The 21,700-nt window shown below is 37.2% G+C and overlaps 1 protein-coding gene across 1 annotated transcript in view; it reads left to right on the top strand.

Moving 5' to 3' along the window:
* LOC149784958 (uncharacterized) overlaps positions 1–21,700 on the top strand; it is a 51,619-nt gene that overhangs the window by 7,321 nt on the left and 22,598 nt on the right. The window contains exons 3-6 of the mRNA XM_089978612.1: positions 2,513–2,599; positions 3,787–3,948; positions 7,568–8,168; positions 18,109–18,542. Of these exons, the coding sequence (XP_089834738.1) occupies positions 2,513–2,599; positions 3,787–3,948; positions 7,568–8,168; positions 18,109–18,542 (1,284 nt within the window). The remainder of the gene's footprint in view (positions 1–2,512; positions 2,600–3,786; positions 3,949–7,567; positions 8,169–18,108; positions 18,543–21,700) is intronic.

The following is a 21,700-nucleotide window of genomic DNA, read 5'->3' as shown; positions in this document are numbered from 1 at the left end:
ACTGGAGCATCATGCTGCAGACATGTAGCATTATGTCCCACCCAGTCACATTACCCTGACACCAGGCCGACCAGTCCTAATGCTAACCTCTTAATGCTGAGCGCCAGGCGAGGCAGCTGTTAGTACAATTTTTGTAAGTCTTTTGTATGACATAGCTGGGGATCGATCCCACAACCTCCTGCATCCGAGGCGGACGCCCTAACCACTGGGCCACCGGAGCGGTGCTTTGCTTGTAGTGAATTGATTCCTAAATGCCAAGAATGGTCACTGAATGCTGTAGATTTTTTCTTGACAAGCAAACAAGGATCTCCATTCCCACCAATGAAACTTACAGGAATCAACAACACCTGACATTTATGTACTGTATATATAAGCATTAATTAAAATTAAATTAAAAGAAGGAATAAAGAAACAGAAGAAATAGTTGGTGCAAATGATATGCACAAAAAAACTTTCCAATGGTAGGTCCCAATCTGCGTGTTTTTGGATTCAATCTCCCAGATTGATTTTTGAAAAGATTTATTTTTTGCATGACACGCTAGAATAACTTTACTGTATTAACTAAATTTATTCAACAACTATTTGAATTTTTTGGAAATCTTTCTGTACATTTGAAACTTCAACACAGTTGGGGCATTTTTTTTTGTGGAACATATTCAGATTTCTTGGAACTATTGGAATTGAAAGGACTTTTAGGAAATAGGAATTTATTCACCATGCTGTAAGTTAATTTAATTCTTTCACTCCTGTATTTTGAGAAATTATTTTCAATTATACAAAACTTGTTTGTTCTGTTATTTGTTGTTGCATAGTTTAAGTCCATGGAGTTGTAACATTTGATTGATGGCAAAAGCAAAAGATCAATTCTCAAAATTAACATATTACTTACCCTGTCTGGATTCATGTTTGGTGACACACTCCTTCAAAATATTAGAACCAGTTGTAAATGAATTGACTTATCCCTTGATACATAAGCACAGAACATCTGCTTTATCTTTGTATCATATCTCAGCCACAAACACCCAAGTTGAAATTTTCGGGAACTTTTGACACGTTCATCATAATGTGGTGTCGCACTTGAAGCATTACTACCATCACTACATGTAGATGATGTTGGACTGTCGGGTATAACATCCAGTTCAGTGACTGTTGTCTGATGAATTTGCACTAAATCCAAATGCTGTTCATTTTGTTAACTTACTCTTAGGATGAGATGATGAACACGCAACGTCTGTCTTAAGTTTACCCATGATAAAGTTGCACTGTTGATTTGATATAATTCTGATTGAAATTTTTTCCATTTTCTTTGTATTTATACAGAGCAATTGGTACTTCAGAGGTAATTAGTTTTCTCTGAAGATTCAGCAAAACTATTTTATTAACACATTGTTACGAAAAACAGGGATTAGCCGTCATTCAATTAATTGTAGCCATTTTTGTTCACATCTTCAGAGGTCGATCAATTGTAGGTATAGTTAGGTAGCATGACTGAGCATATCAAAGCATATAGTACTCAGGCCAGTTGTCAACATAAGCAGATTATGATGTAACAAAGCACTGTAAAGATGGGTTTGTCAATATGAACAAAAGATTTATGTAACAGATACAGAGTCCGGTGCATTGTGTATCCAAGTTTATGGCTTCCTTTCGTGGTCCCTTTGAAATTCTTTACTCCAGATCCATGATTGTATGTACAAATTAAACAGCCCAAAAGGCTGTCACCAAAAAAATTGCCAGATGGTATATTTTGTCGCCAATAAGGGAAAAGAATTGCAGTTTGCGACATTGGTGAAGCCCAGGATGATCGCTGCTTGTGCACTGTATTGCAGTAAAATGGAGTGCTTTACCATGGCAGATGTGTGCATTTTCAAATCAAATGATAATCAGTGATCAAGTATTTAATGCAGATTTCATTGTTCTTAATCCATTAACAATACATTACAGTGGCAATGTAGAATAATATCACTTGTCTGAAGCACACAGTCCAGTTTGACTGATGTTTTGTTCTTCATAACTGATAACTTGTACCTTCCTATTCAAGAAACATAATCCAGGCATTTCTGTTCTGTTCCGTCATTGTTCACTATATAACTTTTAAGGCATAGTATAGTATTTCTCAATTGAATCTGTTGTTCTAACAAGAGATATGTGATAACTACTCTTTTGCATTCGAGTTTATGATTCCATTCATCGTTTATTCAGGCATCTAGATAACTGACTGATTTTCAGTTTTCATTGAATAACACTTCAAAAATGTTTTTACAGTGTACTGTCAATGCCCAGAAAAACATGCATCCACTTACACTGGAAACTTGGCATTATGGGTGCATTTTCAATATTCATTGGGCAAAAAGAAAATGCCTTAATTGGACCGACAGAGTCTGAGATGTGGACGTGTTATTTTATTAATTCTTTGATTAATAGTTATACATATTTTAATGCTGGTCAATTTATCATGCTGTCTGAATCTGTTGGGTTGTTTAATTTTTTTGTGTAATTTTCTCCATTTCAGGCTGCCATTCAGCATTATGATGAAGTCATCACTAGTTTGGAGTGTGCAAGAGAGCTGCAGAAGCAGTTTCTTGCCATTAATACCGAGGTAAGGCAGAAGTTGCTTGAGCTGTGGTTTCAGATTATTTAACAGCTCTTGTCTTGTTAGCACAAAATGATCCTGCTAGCTAAAATGCAGAATCCATACACAGACACAAATGAACTTTTTATGATGTGAAAAATTTTCCAAATGGAATGCTATTTAGTGCAATATTTTAGCTTAATTACATTTTTGCTATTTGATTAAATTCATCTTAGTGGTATATGCATCTTGGTTGTTCTGTAAGGGGCATGTTTTATGTACTTACGTCTGCCTTTAATAATAGTGATATTGGGATATGTTATATTCACGGGAGAAAATGGCAGTTTGGGGTGTGAACCTTTCCCTCTCTATCTCTTACCCCCATCCCCAGTCATGTGAAGTGCATTACTGGCTTCAGTCTGTGCCAGAATTAAACATGTTGGGGATAAGCATGACTTGATTTAATTAAATATAGTTGATAATCCTGTTACAAGTGTTTCATATTTACAAGTACAGTTAAAGTTTGATAGGTAGTGGAGTATTTGAAAATGTGCCTGTAAAAAAGAGCTTTAAGGTTCTTGTCCACAGTTTTGTGATTTGCACAAGGACGAATTTCTAACTGAAAAGTGGATCCCAATAATTTGTTAGCAATCTGGTCTTGTATTGTATACAGATAGAATCCAGGAATGCTTTTGTTGGTGAGAATCATTTGTTTTATTTGATCCTGCAGGTATCTAGCTCTGCATGCTGAAATGTGAAACTGAGTGAATACTGGGTTTTAAAAAGCTAAAATGTGTATAAAATATTTGAGATGAAATTGCAGATCGTTTAGCAGGTCGGATTTTCTTAAAATTTTGTATTGATTAAGGCAAATTCAAGTATTTAATGAAATCTCCATATGAGTGTAGTGATAGGAAAATTTGTCAGAATAGAAATTTGGGAAAATTACATAATTTTGGCTGTTTTCGAAGAATTCTTGCTTAGAATATAACGTGTTAGACAAAGAATTTTATTTTGTATCATAAGAAATGAGAATTTCCTTAATATTCAGCAGCTTTCACTATAAAGATTGAACCTTGTGTAAACAGCATACATGGGTCAGATACAGTTTGCTGGAAATGTGAGATATAACATGATGATGCATATGCTTGTGTCCAATTTAGTGTTGTGTTGTGGAGATCTATGATTCATACTTTTTTGTATTTGTTTTTCAGGCAGAGAAGCTGCAGAAGAAACAGGCTAAGAGAGACAAGATGGAGAAACAGACTGCTGAGATCAAGCGGACCCGTGACATCCTGGCTTTGCAGAACCTTCTGGACAACATGGGATCTGAACCAGTCAGGAATGATTTTCAGACGGGAAAGCATGGAGCTGTGGTGAGATCATCATGTACCATCTTAGCTTGCCCAGATAAACTTTTAGCTCTTGTGATCTACACCTAGAGCTGCAGTCTTGGCTACAGTTTCCCAAAAATTCTCAAATTGAGATTTGCTTGATCTTGAATTATATCTGACTACTGGGATTTTTGTGCAAGATAGATACCGTACAAGAGCGAAAAAGAAATGGTTGGTTTTCAATACTGTACAGTGTTTGTGTGATTTGGATTTTTAACATGGCTTTAACCATTTTTCAGTCAGTTTATTTCCTAGTTAAATCTTTAAAGTCCTTGGAACTAAAGACTGGGTTCTGGTTACAGTAACCTCACATGTTGATCTCCCTTCAGAGGAATTGATGTCTCCAACAGCTTGTTGGAAGATGTGGGTAAAATCTGTTGGCATGCATTTTCATGTTCCATGGTGCTCTCTGTGGAACTTTACCACTGCATAGATGCCACTTTGGAATTTTCAAAGGTTTTGCAGGATCACAGTAAAAACCATTGAGGGTTGCACCTTGATATCGAGTTGCTCTTTGGAAGTCTGATCCATGACTGTACCTAGTTTCTTGTTTAAAACTTTCTCCAGTCATTCCACTTTTGTCTATCCATCCCTTTTGATGTGCGTGAATTGTGCCACGTGCAGGAAATTCCAGGCTTTTCGTTAGTCTTCCATTTAAAAATAAAGACCATATGCTAAACAGGCCAAAACAACCATGATTTTGTGCATTTTCATGACCGCTTTTTACAGAATTGTTTTCTCACAAATAGCATTGACTCTTGTTGCTTGGATGAACAAAGGTAATAGGTGTCACACCCAAATTTTCAATTTGTGGATGGTTCAGATGAGAGCTCCTTTCTGTATTGGTTAAAATTCCGAAATGATTCAATTTTTTCTTCCATGTCTTTTGGTAGTTTTTATGACATGAACCATGCCAGTTCATAAAATATGAACACCACCTGGCTGATGTAAAAAAGAATTGCAGACCTGTCAACTCTTACGATTTTGACATAAGTCTTGTGAAAATTACCCTTAAGATACAGACTTGCGGCATACTAGAAAATATTACGGAAAAATGATTGTTGCCAAAAAATCCAGATAATTGGTTCATCTGTGTTTTATTTGGATCTGGGTTTCATCTTAGAATTAGTGAAATTAGTCAGGGAACCAGACTAACTTTACAGCAGCAGCTCAGACGCTTTAAACTGCACCTATTTGTTCATGCAAAGCATCTGCATGATCAAACTGTTAATTATATAATTTTTTAAAATGACGTCCAGAAAGCGATGCATGTTTAAGACGAAACAGAAAATAAGCTTCAAGAAAAATGTTAATAATCAAATCAGAAGAATAAAAAGGAATATTCAGATTCTTGTGAATAAAAGCTAAAAGAAAGACAGTTCCATTTCTTGGACATCACATGCCAATTTGTGTATGTCTCGTGGCAGTAGATATGATTGTCATCATGTAAAATGGAAAATAATTTCCAAGAATTATGTAAAGTTGAGAGATAGAAACAAGCCATTGAGCTGCATAGGCTTTGGAACTAGAGTTTGTGCAATTTTACTAGTGGTAAATAAAGTCAACACATACTTTACATACAAACTTTTCAGTTGAACATAATGTTTATCATTGATGCATCAAACTTTTAATTACGTTTTCCAGCTTTATAATAGCAGTTATTGATATTTTGTTGCACCTTACTGAAACTGGTCAATCTTACGGGGAAAAAATCGACTGCCTTACTGAGTCGGACTTGTCAGGGTTGGCATGTCTGAAATTGTGAAGAATCTGGCGACTGAGTTCTTTCTCCGATTCAGGGAATGAAGCAATCCCAGTCTGACAAGTCTTCTGCTGCTTAGAAGGAAATGAAGAATTTAAAGGACAGTGAAAGTCCTTAAACCAAGCCAGGGCCAACTTTAATGCCTTATAGCTCTAAGAATTTTCTGTTTGTAAAAATAATGTACACCAACCATCAAATATCAATGCTGAAAATTAAGAATCCTATGGACATCTTGACGGCAGGTTGATGAGTTCAGACCAAGGTTGAGAGCTTTTAGAATAGCTATTCACTATTTCATTTTTCTGGGGAAATCTCCACAAAAATACAGGCTCAATTTACAGGCCATGTCTTTCTGCAGATATGCATTAAGTCGGAGTTCTGCTTATTTATTAGACTCTTCAAGTCAGTTATTTGAAGCACATCAAAATGCTGTTTTGCATGAATTCAAGCATCTATATGACCATGAATGAGGTCATCACATGTCAAGCCTGCAAGTTTATTGTGAATCTGATTGGACGTATGATAACTCAATAATAAATGAGATGGTGTTAAAAACAATCAAGAAGTGCTCAGGAATTTTCCGAGCAGCAGACAGATGCATATTTTGTGAATTTTCTCAAAACTTGATCATGAATGAGTTGTGAATGTTACATGGCTTGAAATTTATGGAAGTTTGCTAGCCCGCAGCTTGTAAATTTATCATTGTCCTAGTTTATATGATATTTTTAAGCCTGTCTTAAGTTGGGCTTAAATTGTGTTGTATGTCTCTCTGGCTGTCTCTCCATTAAAAATTTTCTAGCTAATAACTTTGTAATGTTTGGAGATTTTCAAATTGCATTGCATAGCTGGGCTTGCAGTCTCAAGGTCATTTGCAAGACCACTGGTGAGAAGTGAAATAAAGGAATGTGATTCCTTAGCACTCTAATTAATTAGTTGGATGGTCTGAAAATATAAATGAAGAAGAAAACATTGAACTGTGGTCCTACATATCATAGTTCATGCAAACTAGCTGGTCTAGAAAAGAATGGAGAGGGGTGGTGGGTGGGGGCTTGTCAGCTGAGTAGAGGACCAAAAATAATAGAACCTCGAAATAGCCACTTAAGTTTTTCTAACTTTTGGAGTTGGATAATTTTTCAGAACTAGTATGACAAACTACAAATCAGTTGCTTAATTTACTTTTAGGGATTTAGCAGTGGTTAGAGCATCTACCTCGTATGTGGGAGGTTATGGTTATGAACCCTGGCTGAGTCCTACCAAAGACTTAAAAGAATGGTACTAACAACTGCCTCGCTAGGCGCTTAGCATTAAGAGGTTAGTGTTAGGACTGGCTGGCCTGATGTCAGGATAATGTGACTGGGTGGGATGTGATGCTACATGTCGGTGGCATGATGCCCCATTGCTAGACATCACTATAATCTGTCACACTGCAGACATCAAAGCGATATGACTGCAAAATTGTTAAAGATACGTTACAAATCGAAATCAAAGACATGCACATGCAGACTACTGTTAGATCTGTGTCTAAGTGAAACGTGTTGAAAATGGTTTTAAAAGAATCAGCTCCTTTCATTGACATGTCAAAAACATGCTTAACAAATTTTAACCCAATTTGTTGGACTATCCTGGCATCAAGCCTGAAAGTTTGACTTGTGTGTGAACATGGGGTAGTCATATACCAGAATTTTAGTAGAGTCTGAGTTTTGGCAGGTCCAGTACCTGGCCAAGTTTGATTCATTTATATTTAGTCTTATAAGCAGCATGTGCATTTCTTAGCTTATTTAGGTCTCTTATGTGTTGGTAGGGTCTTATAGTCTATAGATTTTGTCTTTCTGTTTCTAGGTGTTAACTGAGGAGAATATTAGTCAATTGGATGAGCTGTACAAATTGATAAGTCCAACAAGAGATGGGCCAAGGAGTTACAATGAAAGTCTGAGTTCAGCAGCTGAGCATATTGTCAGCCTGTTGGATGCCCGTGAGAAGGAGGTGACTGGCACAACCTACAAGGATTTAAAGGAACTTCTGGACCTGATCAATGGGTGTGGCTATTTTGACAACTTTCCCTACAAAGATGACAAGGAAGACAGCAAAGAGAATGAGTTTGTCCTTGTTGAAGGTCAGGGGCCCAAATCGGAGGATGATCTCGACTCCTACCAGCAGGAAGTAGAACCAGAAATCCCCATGCCCCAACATATACAGAGTCAGTCAAACAAACTCATTGAAGAAGTGAGGTCCCATGAAGTGGAGTCACGGGAATTGAAGAAAACGGCTGCTGAAGCAGACTTGTTTTTTTCAGCCACACAAACATATCAGCATCATGCCCCTCCTCAGGCAGCCCAGCCCCCACAGTCCCAGCGACAAAGGCAGAGGCCCATACAGGAGATAGTCTCATCTGTGCAGGGCAGCTTTAACTTCCTTCAAGAATCCACCATTGACATGGAGTGTAAGTATTCAGTTTTCTGTTTCTGCTTGGCATCACAGCTTTAAGTAGTTCCTGTTACCTCTCATTTCTGACAGAAGGATGCAAAAAGGACTGCCTTCACTTGGCTGCTTCAGTATTTTTAGTAAACCAAATGTTTATATTACAAAGCTGTCAAATGAATGCATAAAAGTGAAACGTGAAAACTCTGGCAAATCTCCAGTCTCCCCCCCCCCCCCCCCCCCCAAATCCACCAGCTTAACTGATAAAAAAAAATATCCCTGATTGGGCACCGGTCTGTAGAAAAAAAGTTAATAAAGCTTCTTTTATGCTTTAAGAATATGCATTGACTTGAAGAATTGGTTCAAGTAATGATTGTTTTGGTTGTTCTTGTTTGGTTTAACACCTTTTTTGGTGATGCTTGATTATAGATGGCAACCAGTATATTTTTGATTGAAGAAGAATCAGGGAAGAGCCACTGACCCACTGAAGCTGCTGGCAAGCTTTCTCACATATTTACATTTGTCAAGTTGAGACTTGAACTCGCATGGACAGCGGTGAGATGTGCAAGTGATCTGTAAAGGCAAGTACCTTGTATCACTTTGCCACCTGTGGTCCCATTTATATGTTAGGTTGGGTAAAGTTGGTGGGAGTTGCTCAAGAACTCCATGCAGCATTTTATACGTGCATCGTGGATTTTGGGTTGCAAGCTCAATACCATGGACATGGGAGTCAACGATTAAGTGTCTACTGCATATGGGTGTACATTATAACTGTTGGATGTTCACTGAATGTAGTGGAACTGCAGTGCAGATTGTATTGGGCCTTTGGGTTTATTATGGCATCCCTTGCTGAATTGATCGCATTCATCTAGAAAGTTGATACTAAACAAATGAGATGGGGAAAAACCCTAATGCTGTTAACATACCATAGCACATTTATTGCATTCATCCTTCAGGTAAGATTTGAAGCAAGTTTTATTAGATAATTGATTTATTAAATGTATCAGATTGTATAGATATTATGTGCTACAATAATAACTGTTCTACAGTTTTTTTTAGAAGTCATCTGCTTTAGAGATAAAATGTGCTATTTATTATGGATTTTGATGTGATAAATTCAAAATAGGACAAAAAAACTGATTGGCTACTGTTTCTAAAATCTTTTTACATTTTACATCTATGTATATTGTGTAGATAGAGTTTTAATCAAAAATTGTAAACCTATGCCTTCTCATCAGTTTATGGTTGCTTTACATGATAATATTTCACCTGTCCGGTTTATGCAACACTTCAAAAAACAGCAAAAGGGTTGAATAAATAAAATTTATTATGTAACAAAAGGCAACAAACTATTATGTATAATATAAGTATATAGTTTACTCCTTGTTCAGTGTCTACTCTGCACCTCTTGGCTTGTCTCTTGTATTTATTAAATGGAACATCTCTTGTCACTCTCCAGCAATAGTCTGCAAGCATTGATGGGCTCCATTCGCCCTGAGAGCTTTTTTCCATTGTTGTAATGTCCTGGTGAAATCGCTTGCCGTGCTCATACTAACTGCTCATTAGGTGGGGGTGGGGGGGTCTAGAGTGCAAAAGATTTATGTTTAGTGACATGTTGCAATGAAGGCTTTTGTATGCCTTGAGGAGGTTTTTCTCCAACTCCCAGTAGTTGTCTGCCTTGTTGTTTCTGAGGAAATTTGTTGCCACTGACTGGAAGGGTTTCCATGTTGTCTTTTCCTTGCCATGCAATGCATGGTTAATTGCCTCATCACAAAGAAGTTCACGAATCTGAGGACCGACAAAGAAACCTTTCATTATCTTAGCTTCACTTACCTTGGAAATTTTCCACAGAGGTATTTGAAAGCTGCTTGTGTTTTGTCCATGGCCTTGACAAAGTTCTTCATCAAACCCAGCTTGATATGCAAGGGTGGTAACAAAATCTTCCTTGATTCAACAAGTGGTGGATGCTGAACACTTTTCCTCCCAACTCCAATGACTGTCGGAGTGGCCAGTTGCTCTTGATGTAGTGGAAATCTCGCTCAGCACCATCCCATTCACAGAGAAAACATCAGTACTTTGTGTATCCAGTCTGCAGACCAAACAAGAGAGCAAAAACCTTCAAATCACCACGAAGCTGCCACTGATGTTGGTCATAGTTTATGCACCTCAAAAGTTATTTCATGTTTGCATAGGTTTCCTTCGTATGAACTGCATGACCAACTGGAATTGATGGCAAAACTTATGCCATCATGCAGCAAAACAGATTTAAGACTCATCTTTGGTGAATCGATGAACAGTCTCCGCTCATCTGGATCATGAACGATGTTGAGGGCTGCTGTAACACCATCAGTGTTGTTGCAGGCTGCAAAATCACCTTCCATGAAGAAGAATGGGACAAGATCCTTTTGACGTCATGAAACATGGAAACCCTAACTTCACCTGGCAGGAGATTCCACTGCTGTAGTCTGGAGCCCAACAGTTCTGCCTTACTCTTGTTTAGTTGCAACTCCTTGACAAGGTCATTCTGTTCACCTTGTGTTATGAGGTGTGGTTCAGAGGAGGAGGGTGGGAGAAAATATGGATCATGTGACATTGATGGTTCAGGACTAGAAGTTTCATTGTCTGACTCGAGTGAGAATGATTCTGGTGCATCAGAAACTGGCAGTAGTGGGGTATTGGGCGTATAGCTGATGTAATGTTTGGATAATGCAGTCCCTTTTTATTCTTTGACACACATTTCCCAACTGGAGGCACCATGCTGAAGTAACGATTGTTGATATGATCTGTTGGCTCTTTCCAAATCATTGGCACTGCAAAAGGCATAGATTTCCTTTTCCTGTTCAGCCACTGGCGAAGATTTGTTGCACAAGTGTTGCAGCATATGTGTGGTGCCCATCTCTTGTCCTGATCTCTAGTTTTGCAGCCAACATAAAGGTGATAGCTTTCTTAACCATAGTGGTTATACTGCGCCTTTGGGATGCAAAAGTCACTTCACCACAAACATAGCAGAAGTTACCCGCATTGTTCACACAAGTGCAAGGCATATGTGCTCACTTTGGCTAAACAGATATGTGTCCCTTTGCAAAATCAAACACTGACTAATAAGAGAGCACGACACTGTATGATTTCTAGAACTGATATGTGGCAATTTATTCAGCAGAGTGATGTAAGCTTAGTTATGATTGCATCATCCATTACTTCTAGGAATAATGTGATGCAAATCATATTATGTATGATGCAATACCAGCTTCAGATTGTGTCATTCATTGATTTGACTAAAAAGCAAGAGCTGTCCAAACCCAGTCATAGATTTATTCATAGATCCAGTTTAAAATGTATTTTAGTCATTTCTGAATTAAATTGAGATCCCATCCCTTTGTACCTCACTTTTATCCTCCGCCATTCCCAAGTCAAGGGTCGTATATACTGACACAGAATTAGTAAAGTTTGACTAGATTTATTTCGGAAGCATTTTGGCTGTAGACCATTGTCATTTTTGAAAATGAAGATAAACTTTCAATTTAATTATGGCTACTAGTAATCACAAATGAAGGTCATGTTATTTATAGTGTACATCTGTGATGAAGTATAAAGGATAAACATAATGCTTTTCATAATTCTTTTTTTTCTTCAAGTTTTTTTAGTAAGAATATAATGTGCCATTGTATATTTACATGATGCAAAAAAAGATGTGAACTATGAAATTTGAGGGCGTTCGGTAGCTGATTGGTCTGAAGCATTTGCCTTTACCAATCACTGCCATTGCACCTCCCTCCACATGGGTTCAGGTCTTGGGTTTGGTCAATGTGGGTCTGTGAGAAAGCTTGCCAGTTGGTAGTTCTTAATAGGGTTTTCTGGGGTTCTTCCACCACCAGACAGTTCAGGTGTCCTAGCGGTTAGAACGTCCGCCTTGGATGCAGGAGGTCGTGGGATCGATCACTGGTCAAGTCATACCAAAGACTTACAAAAATGGTACTAACAGCTGCCTCGCTTGGCGCTCAGCATTAAGAGGTTAGTGTTAGGACTGGTCGGCCTGGTGTCAGGATAATGTGACTGGGTGGGACATCATGCTACATGTCTATGGCATGATGCCCCAGTGCTAGACATCACTATAAACTGTCACACTGCAGACATCGTGGTGATGTGACTGAAAAATTGTTAAAGCTACATTAAAATCCAAATCACACACTCATACACACGCTCCACCAATTGTTCTGGCCGCTATGTATAGCCTATCTTGCCTTTAGAAATGGCATTAAACCCCCAAATAACAAAGCTATGCAATATCGATTAGAAATACCATAGTATTTATAGCACACATGCATGAAGAATTACATAGAGTATAATGACTTGTTATGTTTATTGACTTAATACCCCCTAAAATACACATTATGCTAGAAAATGTTCTTCTGTAACTTTATCTATGAACTTGGTGACATTGTTTAAGAGCAAGAAAATTTTTAAATATGCAGAATTCATATACTCTGTACTGATAGCTATGCGCTCAATCAATGGCTGTCGTCAGTAAAAATGATTTTTGTTAAAAAGGTTACTTTTATTCACTTTTTTCATGACTCTAGCACCAGGCACCAGTCAAGGAGTGATATTCTTACTTTGAAGTTGGCTTCTGCTCCTTACCTTCCTGCCTCAAGTCAACAAAGGTCAGTCAGGAAGTACGTGACACTGATTGGCGCCTTTGATGCCAAGTGCTTGGTTTTGGACCAGTGTTTAAAAATAAACATTAACTGCCAGATGAAACAGTTTTCTTTTTCTTTTTTTTTTTGGTCAAAAAACCATAAACTAAACACTAGAAAACTATTATTTATAATGTGTAATACAGTGCCTGCTGTTACTGCATTATTTTTCCAGGACTTGGGTCCCCAGTCCAAGCAGATTATTTCCTCCTCGATTTAGTATTGGAGGGCCAGAATTGAAAAGAACATGATTCCAGTCTGGCACCCTAGTCATGACCAATATATGGAATAACGTCTTCTTAATTCCTTGGACGGCATGCATGTTATATATGAGCTATATGGCTCATATTTCAGTTCATCTTTAATGTCTTTCTTGCGTTTCACCTCCCTTTTTGTATTCAGTGTTTGTCTCCTCTACCTTGCTTTAGTTGTGTTGTCTGTCATGTTTTTGGGAGGGTGCATCTTGCTTTCATTTGCGAAAGAGATGTTGCCAGGGCAAGCAAATTGCTCAAAATTTGTATGACTTCATGCGTTTGGAGAGCAAGTAATGAGTGAAAACTCCTGCAGATAGTTTAAAGTTGCACATGTAAAAATGTGCTCTGTCTAGTATTCAATTTTATTTTATTAACTCTTAAAGCCCTTGTTACAAAATATGTCATGCCGCAGATAGAAGTCTCGTAGCACTTGTTGCTACATGTGTCTGGCTATACATTTGTCCATATTAAAATGTTTTTGGTACTCCTCCTGAATGGATGGACATATCAACATGGGCTTTTCACTAAAAGACGTCTTATGACTGCAGTTTGGTCTAAAATGAAAATGGTCTGATCATATGTCCAATTTGGGCATCACTGTGACCATCTTGAAAATCTTATCACGGTATCGTGAGTAAATTATTTTTTATAATATCTAGTAGGTACTAATGGTGCCATTCAAGTCTTCATTGTACCTGCCACAGTAGCCATCTTGAAAATTTGGCTTTCACTAAAAGAGTGTGGTCTAGTTAATGGTATCAGATGTGATCACCATGACATCCATCTTGAAAATCTTGTTATCTTTGCTCCTTCGGACAATATGACATCCATCTTCATTTTTTTATTACTGCTCCAACAAAACCAAAAGTCTTGGCAACATGCAGTTTCCACCATAAGACTTCTTTTGATTCTGTATTGGTCCTAAATGAAATGGTGTTCTGATGACATTCATTAGTCTACCATGCTGCTAATTTGAAAATCTCGATATTGCTGAAGAATATCAAAGCTGGTTTCAATACTCCACACTTAAAAAAAGAAAAATGGCCCTATTTTTGAACCCCTAGAAATTCTTTTCAGGCAGTTGAGCATTTGTCCCATTTCATTTTGCACCTTCAAACAAATCACCCAACTATCATCTCACTGCAATCCATGCCTCCAAATATCCATTATGGTTGAAAATACATTGCCAGTGGGGAAAAAATGAATCACACAACCAGAACACTGCAGAAAGGAATCCTTAAGTAATGGCATACAACTGGTGAAATAGAGACATAGAGGCAAATGCAGGAAATTTACTAGTAAATATGACTACAGACATGACTATGGCTTTATTATATCTGAAGCACAAAAAAGTTTCTTGACAGCCGACTGTTGTTTTTCGTTGCTGACCCTAACACACACATACACACACACACACACATTGGTAAAAAGAAAATCACAAAATTGATTTATACATCTAATTGAACTGGTTTAGCCCAGTACTTGAAGTGCTTTGTACAGTATATTTACTAATCATTATAATGTGTATTATGTTTAAAAATAATTTTTAGAAATTCTCAAAATAGATTTGTACATCTAATTGAGCTGGTTTAGCCCAGTACTTAAAGAGCTTAGTGCATTATATATACTAATATTATAATATTACCACCAACAAAAAAAACTATCTACCTACCATAATTTTAATAACAGTGCAGTAGGAAGCACTCTTTTTTTGTGTGTTATAGACCACAAGAGCTTATGGGGTGGTCTATTGTCCATCATTCTATTAGCACAAGTTTGTTATCACTACTCCTCAACTGCTTGGATGATTGCCATGAAACTTTACACACACATTCTTTCCATTCTGATCAGGACGTTGGTCCTTAATGAAAATGGTGCCACTATGATATCCAATATTGTGTCACAGCAGCTATCTTGAAAATCTTGTCACTGCTGAGTGGACGGTCATATCAACGTTTTTCACTAGACTTGTGACGTCTAGTTGGTTCTAAGATTAAAATGGTGCTGCTGATCTGATATCTAATATAAGCATTACAGCAGCCATCTTGAAGTTCCTCCAAAGTCATTGACATGGGGTTTTTACCAGCAGTTTTACCATCTAGTTGGTAAAAAAGAATTGGTCCTAGCATGATGACCACAGCAGCCAACTTGAAAATCTTGTTATTGGTACTCATAAATGGATGGTCATATTAACTTCGGGTTTTTTTAAGTAATAAATTATTTAATTGTCTACATGGTCCTAAATGAAAATGCTGCTGCTCATGGATCCAGTATAGCTGCCACAGTAGCCATTTTGAAATTCTTGTTCTGGTTACTTTTTCAGAATATCTGGTCATATCAAAATTGTGCTTTAACCAAAAGACTCATCTGCAACAAAAGTAATATGGCAGTTGGGTTTTCACCAGAATTCTTGTGAAGTCCTAAATGAAAAGGGTGCTGCTTGAACATCCGACAAAATTGCCATAACTGTGATCCTGAAAATCTTGCTATTGGTACTCCTAAATGGATGGTCGTATCAACATGGGTCTTAAATAACAATGGTGCCAATCTGTCTTCCATTATGGCTATCACAAAGGCCATCTTGTTACGGCTATTTCTTAGATGGCTGGTCATATCAATATTGTGCTTTCATCAAAAGACTTACAGTGTCTAGTTGGTCATAAATGGAAATGGTGCCAATCTGATATACAGTATGGCTGACATGGTTGCCATCTTCAAAATCTTGCTATTGTTTCTTCTTCAAAATGGTAAGCTATATCAAGATGGGACTTCCACTAGAAGGTTTCTTAAGATGCCTTGTTGGTTCTAAACGAAAATGGTGACATTCTGATATCCACAGCATCAAATTTGAAAATCCTGTCATTACTGAAGAATATCTTGGATCATTTCAGCACTTGTCAGATAAAAGTAAGAAATGATCTGGTCTTGAACTCCTGAAAATTCTTTTCAGCCAGTATAGTGTTGGCCACTTAAGAAACTTTAGTTATTATAAGCAATGATCAGAAGAAAATGAAGATCACGGTCATTTATCAGTGAATTTAAGGTCAGGCAATATGAAACAATGGTTTAGAGAACTCCAGTTCGTTATTTTTACTGGCTGGCCAGAGGCTGATTCAGACACTGGATCTTGTTAATTATTTTCAGACAGATCTAGGTATACTGTTATATATAACTTCATTATCTTTTATCATTGCTCTCAAGTTAGCCCTAACTAACACCCTCACATTTTGTAATTTTCTGTCATTATTTTTCTTACTATTAATTTCTGTTCTCAATGTCCAAGGTAACCAAATTATTTGGGTCTTGTAACCTAAGTTTGAAATGGTTAATAAAATTTTCAGATGAGTTGCCCAATAGCTATAAAAGTTTAATAGGCAGGGTTCCTTTTTTGTGCCAATGGTGCCACTTGATAATGAAAGATATGTCCACATGGCACAGTGTTAAAATAATTTGCAATATTCACATGTGCCTTTAAACATCATGTTTCTGGTTGCGAATTCAGCCCTTTGCATGCATTATATAGATGAGCATTCAATTCCAGAGACTAATGGTTCTGTTAGACTGGTTACACTGAAAAATTATGCTACTAAGGCCATATTGGACGTAGTGATAAGTGATAATCAGTTGGTTGGGCAACTTTATGAGAGGTGATTCATGTAATTGTTGAGAACTTTTCACAGAAAATTTCTGTGATGTGATTTGTTTTGGATTTTTAATGTAGCTTTAACAATTTTTAAGTCATCTCGCCACAGTATCTGCAGTGATGTCGAGCACTGGGGCATCATGCCGCAGTCATGTAGCATGATGTCCCACCCAGCCATATTATCCTGACACCAGGCCAGCCAGTCCTAACACTAACCTCTTAATGCTGAGCCAAGCGAGGCAGCTGTTAGCATTATTTTTGTAAGTCTTTGGTATGACTCAGCTGGGGATCAAACCCACGACCTCCCGCATCCAAGGTGGATGCTCTAACCACTAGGTCACCGGAGCAGTCGAAAATTTCTGTAATTAATAAATTGATGTGATGCTGTCAGATGGAAATTGTATTTGGAGGCTTATTTCTTTCACTTGGTCCACCATTGGAAATGAACGAGATGAAAAGAAATTTAAGTGGCAATAAAGCCAGAAGTACTTGCATCATGCCTTGCTACAAGTATGTTAAGAACATTGTCGAGTCGAAGGAAAATAACAGATAATTTAAATGCTATGTGCTAAGCATCATTATGCATCAGCTTGCAACAATGTATTTCCATAGCATGTTTTTAAAACAATTTTCAGTAATATAAAACCACATAATCACTTGAATCTTGCGGTTGTATTGGCACATATTCCTGATATTTGTACTGGTGTTTCATGCTACTCCTGAGTTGAATCCCAGCTCATGTTCCAGCAGAAAAACATCTTGATGCCAGTCTGTCATAAGGTATTGCCACTGTTAAACCCATTATAACAACTTCATCTCAAAAACTGCTGAGCAGAGTTTGACCAAATTTGATTGAAAGCATCATTCTAAATCTGTTCATAATATACTGATCTGTCATCATTTATGGCTTTTTTGCAAAAAAAAATGGAAAGTCTTGGTATGTCAGCATAATATTATGCCATTAGTGGCTTTCATATTTAGCTGTTGATATGTGTCAGATAGGTGAGCCCATTTTGGCCTCTTATTTTTTAAATTACTACTATCTTCTCATTTTGGAATGTGTATTTGAGTATTTATTGTACTGTAAACTCTAATAAGCCTGACGTGAAATTTTTTGGGAAAACGTACATTTTATTCTCTAAGATAAATTGAAAGTTTATATCAGGTGGGACATTTCTGCAACTAGGATATGATGTTTGTAAATTTTTATCCTTAGACAACATATAAACTTTTAAGAAAAAGTATAAAGACCTACAGCTAATTCTGTTTTTAACTGGAATGTAATGAAACTGGATGCTGCATTAATTTAATCATCATATTTAGCTTTCATTTGTGTCAGATGTGTTGAACTTCTGTCTAATCGTGTTTCAGCCCCTCATATGGATCCAGCAGTGGTAGCAGCCCATCCAATGCGGACAGCATCCCCCCTGCCCCCACACTCAACTTCATCACAGACTCCTGATATAAGCAGTCTTTCCCATTCACAGAGCAGTTTCACGACTGGTTTTCGTGACCAGCAACAATTAATCAGTGAAAACCCATCATCAGCAGATCAGACAGCGGCATCTTTACTTGCAGCAGTGGCAGCGGCACACCAACAAGTAGCATCTTCAGTTCAGCAGCAGGACTATTCTGGTTCTAGTTTCGGACAGACTCATCTTTCACAATCATTGCAACAAAGTGACAGACTGTTTTCTGTGCAGGACTCAAATTCCATGCTTGGACAGAGTGTCAGTGATGCAACAATGTCCCAATTTGAAATGCCACCCTCCATTCCAATGCCACCCAGTCATAATCAAACACAGGTGGGCTTATAATGTGTGCATGTGCATCATGATTGTGGAAGTGTATTTCAGTGGAATAAGGGATGTATTCGTGGAGTTCTGGAGGCGTATTAAAGGTTTTTAAATATAAAGGATATAAATGTTTTGATTTCTCAGTTAATCTATTATGGCAACTTGTTTGGCAGTATAGATCTGTTCATTGTTCAACAGTGGGTTTTCGACCAGCCTCCATTGTTGAAAGTGGGTGTTGAAATTGCTTGTATGCACATGCTTGCATACATAAACACATTCAAACAGCAGGATGGGTTTGCAACTTAGAAACCTGTCTAGCTCTGTTGCCTGTAAATGGGTCTGTGAAGTTTGTTAGGAGTAATCAGTAGAACAAACTACTTAGACCCTGATCTGCAGATGCATTATGCAATTTCAGATCTGGATCTTTGCTTTTGCAATCTGACTCTCAACTTATAAGCGAGTATGTATGATGCATATGTGTATATGTATGCGTGTGTGTGTGTGTGTATATGTATGTATGTGTGTGTATATATATATATATATATATATATATATATATATATATATATATATATATATATATATATATATATATCACTTCTGATAGCAGTGTCATCAGTATTAAAGTGTAGTGTTGAAGGTATTTGGTATTTGGTGGTAACTTATCTTGTACATCAGTTGCTGCTGTCAAATAGAATTACAACCAAATTGTACTTAGTGTGGGGAATCGCTTGACATGGTTGAGTTAGTTGTATCTCTTAAAATCTATTAGTTTACCACCAAATTTGTGTTCTTCCCTATTGTTGGTGCCAGTTTTACTAAATAATGGAAGGCTGAATTAACTTGAAGCCATTATTGAAATATTTTACATTCCTGTGATGGGTTAAAAAAAGTTAACAATTAGACAGAAGACTTGCTTTATATTCTGTTATAAAAAGTATAGTTGATTTTGGGTTTGTTGTGTGGGTTTAATGCCATTTTCAGCACATGCTAGGCTGCACGTCAGTCAGAATATTTTGGTGGCTGAAAAACCGATGACAAACCAGAAGCTACTGGTAAATTTTCTCGCTTACTCAAACTGGAAAAGTCAAGACTTGAACCCTCACCAACAAACTTACAAAAACAAGTGCCTGAGACCACTTACCCACCAAGAGCCCCAAAAACACAAATGATTGTTCATTAAACGTTGCCAATCATTCTTTGATAATTTGATTTTGTTGAACCCTCCATACCCAGAGGGACCCCACAAGATGATACGTAGGTCGCCTGACCTGACTGGTCAGTACACACGTCCAAAAGTGATTGTCAGTTCATAGTTTTACCTACTTACAAAGTTTTTTGTAGTTTTTCAATTCAGGGTGTTCCCTTGCATTTCCAGACTCCTGTAACAGACAATCAGAATCGTATTAACATCATTTCTTGTATTGAGCACCAAGTGTACCGTTCCTTCCAATAGTAAAGTTTCAGTGCACTGGTCAGTTCTGCTACTTGAATGCCATATTCAGTGGCAGATGATGTGTTACAATTAAAAACCAGACTCCTGTTGCACATCACATATTTGCAAGAAACTATGAGGGACCAAATTTTTTTGGAAAATGTTGCAACTATAGTGCCAGTATGGCTCATTACATTGAGAACTAGCATGTTACTGGCACTTGTGTCTTGGTCTGCATCGCATTCATTTTGATTAGCAGGGCTAGTTTCATCCTCTTCATTGCAACTATATAAAGTGTCATAATGGTTCATGACCCTGGTATGTTTTTGGAGTCCATATCATGGGTCTGTAGGGCTATTATTGTCCTACCTTTCTGTCTTGTGAAGAAAATAACCCACCTATACATGTAGTTCTGGTTCTTGTGAAGGAAATAACCCACCTATACACGTAGTTCTGGTTCTTGTGAAGGAAATAACCCACCTACCTATACACATAGTTCTGGATCTTGTGAAGAAAATAACCCATCTATACACATAGTTCTGGTTCTTGTGAAGGAAATAACCCACATAGACACGTAGTTCTGGTTCTTGTGAAGGAAATAACCCACCTATACACATAGTTCTGGTTCTTGTGAAGGAAGTAACCCACCTATACATGTAGTTCTGGTTCTTGTGAAGGAAATAACCCATCTATACACATAGTTCTGGTTCTTGTGAAGGAAATAACCCACCTATACACGTAGTTCTGGTTCTTGTGAAGGAAATAACCCACCTATACACGTAGTTCTGGTTCTTGTGAAGGAAATAACCCACCTATACACCTAGGTCTGGTTCTTGTGAAGGAAATAACCCACCTATACATGTAGTTCTGGATCTTGTGAAGGAAATAACCCACCTATACATGTAGTTCTGGATCCTGTGAATCGGAGTTGTATTATTTCCATTGTTATATTGAACATTTTCTTGAAAATCAGTAGAAACTTGTATTACCACTTTAAGAAATTGACGATAAGATGTTTAGCTGAAATTAACAGAACAACTCCAGAGGTAAAGAACTTTAACAAAATGACACAGAATCTTGTATGGTGATTCAAATTAGGCCTTCATAAAGTTTTTCAGGTTATGATAGTCTGCATTCAATGTAGTAGTTGTTAATAAAAAATAAAATGAAAACAATAAAATGGCTTCTGAAACACAGCTTGAGAGAATTTTGACCACATTTATAGGAGGGAAAATCTCGAGTCTGGACTTTTAAAATTAGTACAGATCAGGAATTCTGTGATGATATTTTTGCTGCAGATTAGTATCCCCCCCACTGGATATAAGATACATATTATGGGATATATTTAATTATTTGTTGCACCAAAAAAGATACTTATTTGGAAATTGTTTTCTAGTACAGGTTTAATTTTACACTTGTCATCTACTGTTTTCTTCAATAATTTCCTCCATCCTCCTCTTATAAATTTGTGTCAGAGTATATATGCATTACATATTTTATATAATACAAAGTCATACATTTGTGCAAGATGTCATTTACAATCAAAATGAAAGCCCTGACAAAAATTATGTCAATTTGCCATCAAATATGGGTGCAGTTTCTTGAACTATAACAATTATCAAACATCTCAAAAACAACTCTTCTTTATTTGATAAATCCTGCTGCCAGCATCAAGCCTTGCCAAACAGACTTGGATGATGCGAATCTATCATCAATTATAGCCATTGTTACA

The sequence above is a fragment of the Sinohyriopsis cumingii genome, chromosome 13 (genome assembly GCF_028554795.1).
Source record: "Sinohyriopsis cumingii isolate HCF-2022 chromosome 13, ASM2855479v2, whole genome shotgun sequence".
Taxonomy (NCBI): domain Eukaryota; kingdom Metazoa; phylum Mollusca; class Bivalvia; order Unionida; family Unionidae; genus Sinohyriopsis; species Sinohyriopsis cumingii.
The sequence above is the reverse complement of the archived record's forward strand: the minus strand, read 5'-3'. Positions and strand labels throughout refer to the sequence as shown.